The sequence below is a fragment of the Pecten maximus genome, chromosome 14 (genome assembly GCF_902652985.1).
Source record: "Pecten maximus chromosome 14, xPecMax1.1, whole genome shotgun sequence".
Taxonomy (NCBI): Eukaryota; Metazoa; Mollusca; class Bivalvia; order Pectinida; family Pectinidae; genus Pecten; species Pecten maximus.
In genome coordinates this window covers 4,691,225-4,703,008 of record NC_047028.1, presented here as the reverse complement: position 1 = coordinate 4,703,008, position 11,784 = coordinate 4,691,225, and the positions used below count along the sequence as shown (strand labels likewise).

The window sequence follows — 11,784 nt, the reverse complement described above, 5'->3', positions numbered from 1 at the left end:
GAGTTTAGGCTATTTGACCCTTATGACCTTGACTGTTGGTCAAGGTTGTTCATTTGAATTAACTTGGAAGCCCTTTACCCTAGCATGCAACAGACCCTATATCAAGTCTGTGGGTATCCGAGTTTTTGACAAGTTGTTAACTATGTTAGCGTTTCTGACCCATGTGACCTTAAATGTTGGTCTAAGTAATTCATTAGATCAAACTTGGTAGCCTTTGATCCCAGCATGCTACAGGCCCAATATTAAGCCTCTTTGCATCCTGTTTGTTGAGAAGTTGTTTAGATGGAAAAATTGACACCAGAAGGCTGGCTGGCCGAGAGACAGGCGACTGACCACAGCATAAGTTCACTTGCCCTTTTAACAGGTGTGCTTACAAGTAAAAGGTTGAAAGATTAAATTGGAAATATGCAGTAAGAAATTATATGTCGATTTATTAATTTTCAAATATAACAATAACATAAAAGATGTTAACAAGTTTATCTATAATTCAAATTTAATTGGATTTTGAAAACAATAAAAGATAATGGTGAAATGACCAATCCCCAGTACCTTTACACAGTATGATTACTTCCTTACCTGTGTGAATCATCTCACTGAAGACATAAACACAGAGTTTGTATGATAATCTCGTGTTTATATTGTATTATTTACACAATTAAAATGAAATAAACTTAAATAATTTACATAATTACATGTATCAGGATCACCCTGTGTATATATATCTTGTAATACTAAAATAAACATATAACAGTGATTGTATAGTCATCATTTTCATATAAAGCGTTTGCATGATTGTAGGCAATTAAAAAAGCTTGATAAGGAATATTAAGGGCTCAAACTTGGCCAATCATATAAAAATTACAACCACACATTAATCTTAGTAAACTGGTTAATTAACTGGCCGATCGTTTACTGATGTGACCAATGTATTCTCGTTTCTCTCTCATAACTGATAAATCACTTCTGTAGCTCTCACATATGAGCTGCTGGAGCTTTCACCTGCCACTGTCTTGGGCTGGAATTCATTCCATTGTATTTTCCACAAATGAGGATCCGAGGAATGGATTATTCCTGCTGGAATTTATCCGGAATACCATCTCATAGGGATATGGAAGTTCCATACTTGAAGCTTTATCTAGTTCCTCCATCTGTATATAAACATTATTACATGAACTATGTGCATATCATAGATATACAGACAAAGACATATTTAATTTTATACTGTTAGACAATAATAAACAAGAGGCTCAACAGGCCTGAATAACTCACCTGGTACAGTACTTGATCATTACCTTTTGATGTAGACAAAAATCAAACTTATTTAAACAATGTTCAATGACTATAAGCCAAAAACTCCAAACAAAAGAACATTTGACAGATCTTTGTTAAGATTATTGTTTTACCAAAAAAAGTTCAAATGTTTTTATGGAGACGTCAAAATGTGGAAAAAGTCTGATGATCTAAAAGTACATTGTACTGATAAAGAAAGGCACATCTAAAGTATTAGTTTTGTTGTAACAAATGTTGACAGTACTCATCCTAACATATAGTACACACCTCCTCCTTGGTAAGAGTCCATCCTGTACTAGCTCCCATGTTGTCCTCCAACTGTTTGATCGAGGTGGCGCCGATTATCACTGCTGATACCACATTCTTCTGAAGGAGCCATCTTAACGCCACCTGGGGTACACTTTTACCTTCAAACAAGATCATTCACTGTAAACATGGACAGACAAACTATTTCTCTGTGTTTTTATTGAAAAAAATTTATGCTATATAACAATACTGGTCTTTAAAAATCTTATTTTTGTCATTTGTATCATAGTCTAAGGAAAGATAACTCAAACATCTGTATATTTGTCTTGATACCTTATCCTGATTCACAGAACCATTTTTGCAGTTTAGCTTGATGACTTGGATAAGAAAATCAGAAGATGTTTGCTGATTATATGGACCTATTTTAATTTGTTCCGCTGAGCCACTAATACCTTGATACATTATTGACGGCCTCAATCATACAAGCAAATGTAGTTTGAAAGGGAAGTTTGTTGTGGATAAATGACAAGCTTATTACCATGGTTCTTTGCTGCTTTATTCATGGTGTCTATAAGGTTCCAGTAAAAATCGTTATCTTCATACTTGCTCCATGCTGGACTGCTCTGATATGTTCTATCTGACTCCTTCTCAGCTACAAAGCCAATTCTGGATCCATCACTGGCAGGTTTAGTCCCACGCTGGAACTTTCCTGTTAATAACCCTCTAAACAACAAAGTCATAAATAAGTGAAGTTAAGTATTTGTATGTATATATATAGTGACATATTAGTTAAGTTAGTAATGAAATTTCTACACAGCATTAACTAACATAAAGAAACAGAAAGAATATAAGTACAGAGTACAATAGCTGGGCTTCATTGTTAAAGATTAAGCTTTTGAAAGATTAAAATGTCTGTTTCAGTCACGTACATTTTCAGCCCTATTCTCTCTTTTGTAAGCAGACTCAATAGATCAGTTTCAGCAACATACTACCTCATATATATGTCTCCTATGTTTGAATCAGAGTGTTTTTTCTTAATTAGTTATCTTAAAATGAAACATTTTTGTTTTTAAGGTACTATTTGTGTTCAACTTTTATGAAATAAGTAGATTTCAAATCATAAGACATTTTTTTGCAGATTTCAAAAAGGACTTTCCTATAATATTTGGCAGGCAAATAAGTTTTACTATTCAAAGTACCATAGACAAAAGAGTTTGCTGCAAAGAAGAAACCGGGGCCCAGTTTCATCAACATTCTTTTACTTAATAAGTCCCTTAACTTTAAATTTTCAAAGGAAAGCATTAAAGAATTAAAGAACCAGCATTTAGTACAGGTCATTATCAGGTTTCTGTGACTCTTGGTTATGGAAAAGAATTTTTTCAAATATTTTAGCATATTTGACCCCTGTGTTGTTTAATGTAGGTCGAGTCATTTATTTGTACAATCTAACTGGTAGCCCTTTACCACAGCATCTACAGACCGAATAGCAGGTCTCTGATCCTCTTGTTTATTGAGGAGATGTACATGTTGTTTAAGGGAAAATTTGACATCAGACAGACAGACGAGGGATACAGCACCATGGCATGAGCCAAAAAGAGGCTCCATGGGCCTTAACCATCACCTGAGCTTAAAATATTTTTTACCCTTTTTTACCCCGCCCATCAGCAGCTCCGGGTCAAGAGTGCAAACATTGGATACCATCGAACTACCATCAACAACTGCTAATTCTAACCAAGTTAGAATGATTCCAAATTAAATCTAACGGACAATAGTCAAATATGGGATTTCCTTTTATAAACTACAGTAAAGTTGAACTCCTTAAGACCCTTCCATCTATAAAGAGTATTTGATTTTACCTTATTTCGGTGCTGAGAAGAAGATTTTTGAAATTTCAATTAATTTAACCCTTTTGGCCCAGCCCATCAGCCCAGGGGGTCAGTCAGGGCCAATATGAGCATGCCATCAAACTGTCCCTCCAATGCTTATAATGTTAACCAAGTTAGAATGAATTGTAATAGAAATAAAACAAATGATAGTCACAAAATGTAATTTCCCCATATAAACTACAGTAAAGTTTACCTCCTCCCCAGGGGCAAACATGAAACCCAAGGGTCATGAAATTCCCAAATACGGTAATGCACTTAAAGACGTTGACACTTCCATCTCTGAAGAGTATTTCATCTACCTATTTGAGTCTTTTTTGATTTTTGAAAGTTCAGTCAATTTGATCCTTTTTGGCACCACCCTTCAGTCCCCTGGGGGTGGGGGCCAATATAATTCACAATTTTTTATCTTGGGCCAAAATTTTCAGCAAAATTTAATATTGGTTCAGGGGTTTCTAAGTTGAAAATGTAAATTGTTTACAGTGCACGATGGACAGACAACACACAACAGATGATGCCAGACAAAAGGAAATCGCAATAGGTCCACTGAGACTTCTTCTCAGGTGACCTAAACATTCTGAGCACAGGTTATTTTCTTGAATTCAATAATGCTATCCTATGGAAAATTACCACAAATTAAGGAACTTTAATGAAGCCTGGCCAGATTAGCCAACAATACAGAACAGAGCATACCCTTTGAGTGGGCTCCAGGGCAGTACACCGACACCCTCATTCTTACAAACCTGGAACTCTTCCCATTCGGGGTGACGGCATAACAGACTGTATTGTTGCTATCAACATTAAAATAGTGTAAACTTAATTAAAACACATGCATAGAGGTATTTTAAGGACAGATCTAGAAATCAACATATGTCCGCAGAGTTTATTCTGCAGCCATCGCCACATATCATTTTACAACATGGAAAATGAACCCATTATTTCAGAAAGTCAATTCAAATAATACAGAAGGACTCCATTTAATCTAAAAAATAACCCTATTTTTTGAAATACCTAGTGCAAAGCACCAATAACAGGAAAAGGGTTATTTACATACATTTATGACTACAGTGACAAGTGAGAAACATTCTGATTACAATCCTCTACCATGGCCATGTTTGCAACATGTTTCGCCTGAACAAAGCAACAAACACAGGATTTCAATCAGATTATGGCTACATAGTAATAAGTGCAAGAAGCATAATTTACTCAGTGTTGAGTACAGGAGACATATTCCTCTTTATTGGTAAAAAAAGAGAGTCGTAAGTAAACATAATCATTACAATTACAGGTAAATGTCTACCTTTTACCGAGTATATAGGAGGCCTATATTGGTATGTACATAGATATTCAACTTGTTCATGCTGGTCATAAAATTGAAATTGCCCATTCCAAATGCAAAATGATATCTTTTTGTCCCAAATTTTATCTAAAATTTCCAATTGGAAAATGTGAAAAACAAGAGGCTCATGGGCCTTAACGGTCACCTGAGATTTGAAATATTTCAGTTAATTTAATTGACCCTTTTTGGCCCCACCCATCAGCCCCTGGGGGTCAGTCAGGGCCAATATGTGCATGCCATCAAACTGTCATCCCATTTAAGACCCTTCCATCTATGAAGAGTTTTGATTCCCTCATATCTGAGAGTAGAGAAGAAGATTTTTGAAATTTCAGTCAATTTGACACATTTTAGCCCCGCCCATCAGCATTGAATTTGGTTCAGGTGTTTTGGAGAAGAAGTCGAAAATGTAAATTGTTTACGGATGCATGACGGACGACAGATGACGCACGACGACGGACAAAAGGCGATTAGAATAGTTAATAAAAAGTTATGTTAAAGTTTGTACACTTAGTGTTATCAAGTATTGATATTTTCCAATTTTTCCTTAAAACTAAATTTCCCGATTTCAAGGCCCTAACCCAATTCCAAAAAAGTTTAAAAACAATTAAATCACTTTAATCAGATTGAAAGAGTACCTGTAGTCCTATGATGGAGTTGATCCCCATGGCCTCAGCTTTATCAACAATCTTCTGCATCTGCCAGCCTATGACATTACAGACGCCCACATAGCGAACCTTGCCACACTTGACCAGGTCGTCGAGGGCCCTAAGGGTTTCCTCTATAGGTACAGCCGAGTCCCAACCATGAGTCTACAATGTCACATTTATTTAAAATTATAAGGACACGCACAACCAAATAATTTACTGTATGTTATTACTAGCGACTCCATCATTCATTCGCTTGTTTTAAGTTCAAATGCTGTGAAATGTATATCAAATTAAAGTTTTTTTTATCGGATAAATGTTATTGTATAGGTACCTTGTAACAAATTTGTCTGAATTTTTGACCAAGTACCTTGTAACAAATTTGTCTGAAAGTTTGACCAAGTAGTACCTTGTAACAAATTTGTCTGGATGTTTGACCAGGTACCTTGTAACAAATTTGTCTGAATATTTGATCAGGTACCTTGTAACAAATTTGTCTGAATATTTGATCAGGTACCTTGTAACAAATTTGTCTGAATGTTTGACCAAGTAGTACCTTGTAACAAATTTGTCTGGATGTTTGACCAGGCAGGTACCTTGTAACAAATTTGTCTGAATATTTGACCAGGTACCTTGTAACAAATTTGTCTGAATATTTGATCAGGTACCTTGTAACAAATTTGTCTGAATGTTTGACCAAGTAGTACCTTGTAACAAATTTGTCTGGATGTTTGACCAGCTGGCAGGTACCTTGTAACAAATCTGTCTGAATGTTTGACCAGGTACCTTGTAACAAATTTGTCTGAAAGTTTGACCTCAGTGAAGTACCTTGCAACAAATTTGTCTGAATGTTTGACCAGGTACCTTGTAACAAATTTGTCTGAAAGTTTGACCTCAGTGAAGTACCTTGCAACAAATTTGTCTGAATGTTTGACCAGGTACCTTGTAACAAATTTGTCTGAACGTTTCACCAGGCATATACCTTCTAACAAATTTGTCTGAATGTAGGGTTTTTTGTTAATACAGTCATACTTGTTTGTCAGTTTTATCATATGTACATTTCTGGACTAAATCTTGATTGACCTGCAGATATAAAAATTAAAAGGCTTTAAAAGACTTTAGTCGATGCTCTTCTGAAAGGTGTGTAAAATTACTGAAATTGGTAAAAGGTTAAATTCGCAAAACAAATCAATTGTAATTATATGCGTGATTACCTGGTAAAGGTCAATGTAGTTTGTTTGTAGACGGCGGAGACTGTCCTCGCACATCTGTAGGATATGACGTCGGCTCAGACCAATGTCATTTGGACCTGGTCCCATAGTAGCACGCACTTTTGTTGCTATGATAAGACTATCCCGTTTTTGTCTGAAATATTTACATGTATACTAGAGAGGAAGTACATGTATACAAAAGTGGAAGTACACGTATACTAGAAGGGAAGTACACGTATACTAGAGAGGAAGTACATGTATACTAGAGGGTAGTACATGTATACTAGAGAGGTAGTACATGTATACTACAGGGGAAGTACACGTATACTAGAGGGGTAGTAAATGTATACTAGAGGGTAGTACATGTATACTAGAGGGGTAGTACATGTATACTAGAGGGGTAGTACATGTATACTAGAGGGGTAGTACATGTATACTAGAGGGGTAGTACATGTATACTAGAGGGTAGTACATGTATACTAGAGGGGTAGTACATGTTACTAGAGGGTAGTACATGTATACTAGAGGGGGAAGTACATGTATAGTAGAGGGGAAGTACATGTATACTAGAGGGGTAGTACATGTATACTAGAGAGGTAGTACATGTATACTAGAGAGGTAGTACATGTATACTAGAGGGGTAGTACATGTATACTAGAGGGTAGTACATGTATACTAGAGAGGAAGTACATGTATACTAGAGGGGAAGTACATGTATACTAGAGGGGAAGTACATGTATACTAGAGAGGAAGTACATGTATACTAGAGAGGAAGTACATGTATAATAGAGGGTAGTACATGTATACTAGAGGGGTAGTACATGTATAATAGAGGGTAGTACATGTATACTAGAGGGGTAGTACATGTATACTAGAGGGTAGTACATGTATACTAGAAGGGTAGTACATGTATACTAGAGAGGAAGTACATGTATACTAGAGAGGAAGTACATGTATAATAGAGGGTAGTACATGTATACTAGAGGGGTAGTACATGTATACTAGAGGGTAGTACATGTATACTAGAGGGGAAGTACATGTATACTAGAGGGGAAGTACATGTATACTAGTGATGAAGTACATGTATACTAGAGGGTAGTACATGTATACTGGAGGGAAGTACATGTATACTAGAGGGTAGTACATGTACTAGAGGGGAAGTAAGTATACCGGGGGAAGTAATGTATATGAGGCTAGTAGAGAACTGAAGTTTACTGTATAAGGGGAGTACATGTATAATAAGGGAGTACATGTATACTAGAGGGAGTATGTATAAGAGGGAATAGTAAATAGAGGTAGTACATGTATCAGAGGGAAGTAATGTATAATAGAGGGTAAAGGTCATACTAGAGGGTAGTACATGTATAGAGGGAGACATGTATACTAGAGGGAGTACTGTAAGGAGAACGTAACATGGGGAATATACTAGAGGGTAGTACATGTAACAGATGGGTATACATGTATATAAGGGGTAGTACATGTATACTAGATGGTAGTACATGTATACTAGAGGGGAAGTACATGTATACTAGAGAGGAAGTACATGTATACTAGAGGGTAGTACATGTATACTAGAGGGGTAGTACATGTATACTAGAGGGGTAGTACATGTATACTAGAGGGGTAGTACATGTATACTAGAGGGTAGTACATGTATACTAGAGGGGAAGTACATGTATACTAGAGAGGAAGTACATGTATACTAGAGGGGAAGTACATGTATACTAGAGGGTAGTTCATGTATATGAAATGGGAAGTACATGTATACTAGAGGGTAGTTCATGTATATGAAATGGGAAGTACATGTATACTAGAGGGGTAGTACATGTATACTAGAGGGGTAGTACATGTATACTAGAGGGTAGTACATGTATACTAGAGAGGTAGTACATGTATACTAGAGGGGTAGTACATGTATACTAGAGGGGTAGTACATGTATACTAGAGGGGTAGTACATGTATACTAGAGGGGTAGTACATGTATACTAGAGGGTAGTACATGTATACTAGAGAGGAAGTACATGTTACTAGAGGGTAGTACATGTATACTAGAGAGGAAGTACATGTATACTAGAGGGGAAGTACATGTATACTAGAGAGGAAGTACATGTATACTAGAGGGGAAGTACATGTATACTAGAGGGGAAGTACATGTATAATAGAGGGTAGTACATGTAAACTAGAGGGTAGTACATGTAAACTAGAGGGTAGTACATGTATACTAGAGGTAGTACATGTATACTAGAGGGTAGTACATGTATACTAGAGGGGAAGTACATGTATACACTGTACTAGAGGGTAGTACATGTATACTAGAGGGTAGTACATGTATACTAGAGGGGTAGTACATGTATACTAGAGGGTAGTACATGTATACCAGAGGGGAAGTACATGTATACTAGAGAGGAAGTACATGTATACTAGAGAGGAAGTACATGTATACTAGAGGGTAGTTCATGTATATGAAATGGGAAGTACATGTATACTAGAGGGTAGTACATGTATACTAGAGGGGTAGTACATGTATACTAGAGGGTAGTAAATGTATACTAGAGGGGTAGTACATGTATACTAGAGGGGTAGTACATGTATACTAGAGGGGAAGTACATGTATACTAGAGGGGAAGTACATGTATACTAGAGGGGTAGTACATGTATACTAGAGGGGAAGTACATGTATACTAGAGGGGTAGTACATGTATACTAGAGGGGTAGTACATGTATACTAGAGGGGTAGTACATGTATACTAGAGGGGTAGTACATGTATACTAGAGGGTAGTACATGTATACTAGAGGGGTAGTACATGTATACTAGAGGGTAAGTACATGTATAGTAGAGGGTAGTACATGTATACTAGAGGGAAGTACATGTATACTAGAGGGTAGTACATGTATACTAGAGGGGAAGTACATGTATACTAGAGGGTAGTACATGTATACTAGAGGGGTAGTACATGTATACTAGAGGGTAGTACATGTATACTAGAGGGTAGTACATGTATACTAGAGGGGTAGTACATGTATACTAGAGGGGTAGTACATGTATACTAGAGGGGTAGTACATGTATACTAGAGGGTAGTACATGTATACTAGAGGGTAGTACATTATACTAAGGGTGTACTAAGGTATCATGTATACTAGAGGGTAGTATTAGGGGAGTACTGTCTAGAGGGTAGTACATGTATACTAGAGGAGTACATGTATACTAGAGGGGAGACATGTACACTAGAGGGTATAATGTACTAGAGGGTAGACATGTATACTAAGGGGAAACTGTATACTTAGGGGAGAGCAAGTAATATACAGGAAGTATATAGAGGGGGTAGTACATGTATACTAGAGGGGTAGTACATGTATACTAGAGGGGTAGTACATGTATACTAGAGGGTAGTACATGTATACTAGAGGGTAGTACATGTATACTGCGAGCAGTCATGTATATAGAGGGTTAGTCATGTTTCTAGAGGGGTACATGTATCTAGAGGAAGTCATGTAACAAGTGGAGTACATGATATAGAGGTAGTCATGTATAATTTGGGGTAGTACATGTTACTGAGGGGTAGTTACAGTACTAAGAGGGGAAGTACATGTACTACTAGAAGAAGGGGTAGTACATGTATACTAGAGGGGTAAGTAACATGTAGACTAGAAGGGGTAAGTACAATGTAATACGAGAGAGGGTAGTACATGTATACTAGAGAGGATAGTACATGTAAGACTAGCAGAGGGAAGTACAATGTATACTAGAGGGTAGTACATGATATACTAAGAGGAGGTAGTACATGTATACTATAGGGGTAAGTACATGTTATACTAGAGAGGAAGTAACATGTATACGAGAGGGGTAAGTTACATGTATACTAGAGGGGTAAGGTACATGTATAATAGAGGGTAGTACATGTATACTAGAGGGGGAGTACATGTATACTAGAGGGGTAAGTACATGTATACTAGAGGTAGTACAATGTATACTAGAGGGGAAGTACATGTATACTAGAGGGTAGTACATGCATACTAGACGGGGGAAGTACATGTATACTAGAGAGGTAGTACATGTATAGTAGAGGGTAGTACATGTATACTAGAGAGGTAGTACATGTATACTAGAGGGGAAGTACATGTATACTAGAGAGGGAAGTACATGTATACTAGAGGGGAAGTACATGTATACTAGAGGGGTAGTACATGTATACTAGAGGGGTAGTACATGTATACTAGAGGGGTAGTACATGTATACTAGAGGGGTAGTACATGTATACTAGAGGGGAAGTACATGTATACTAGAGAGGGTAGTACATGTATACTAGAGGGGGGAAGTACATGTATACTAGAGGGGTAGTACATGTATACTAGAGGGTAGTACATGTATACTAGAGGGTAGTACATGTATACTAGAGAGGTAGTACATGTATACTAGAGGGGTAGTACATGTATACTAGAGGGGTAGTACATGTATACTAGAGGGGAAGTACATGTATACTAGAGGGGAAGTACATGTATACTAGAGGGGTAGTACATGTATACTAGAGGGTAGTACATGTATACTAGAGGGGTAAGTACATGTATACTAGAGGGGTAGTACATGTATACTAGAGGGTAGTACATGTATACTAGTAGGAGGTAGTACATTATACTAGAGGGTAGTACATGTATACTAGAGGGGTAGTACATGTTATACTATGAGGGTAGTACATGTATACTAGAGTGGTAAGTACAATGTATATGCTAGAGAGGGGGTAGGTACATGTATACGAGAGGGAAAGTACATGTTATAGCTAGAGGGTAGTTACATGTATACGTAGATGAGGAAGTACATGTAATACTAAGAGGGTAGTACATGTATACTAGAGGGGTAAGTACATGTATACTAGAGGGTAGTAAAGGTATACTAAGAGGGGTAGTACATGTATACTAGAGGGTAAGTACAGGTATAACTAGAGGGTAGTACAATTGTAATACTAAGACGGGGTAAGTACAATGGTAATACTAGAGGGGTAGTACATGTAGTACGAAGAAGGGAAGTTTATAACAGAGAGTGTATACATGTAATACTAGAGTGGGGCAGTACATGTATACTAGAGGGGTAGTACATGTATATTAGAGGGGCTAGTAACATGTATAGCTAGATGAGGTAGTACATGTATAACTAGAGGGGTAGTACATGTAGAC

General features: G+C 37.0%; 1 protein-coding gene across 1 annotated transcript; it reads right to left on the bottom strand.

The window, feature by feature from the left end:
• Positions 1 to 411: 411 nt before the first annotated feature.
• LOC117342698 (1-deoxyxylulose-5-phosphate synthase YajO-like) lies at positions 412 to 6,785 on the bottom strand. The gene is made up of 6 exons (XM_033904908.1): positions 6,617 to 6,785; positions 5,394 to 5,567; positions 4,113 to 4,210; positions 2,075 to 2,259; positions 1,558 to 1,697; positions 412 to 1,148 (listed from the first exon to the last, which is right to left on the bottom strand). The coding sequence occupies exons 1-6, from the start codon at positions 6,719 to 6,721 to the stop codon at positions 1,023 to 1,025; spliced, it is 828 nt and encodes a 275-aa protein (XP_033760799.1). The 5' UTR covers positions 6,722 to 6,785; the 3' UTR covers positions 412 to 1,022.
• Positions 6,786 to 11,784: the final 4,999 nt, after the last annotated feature.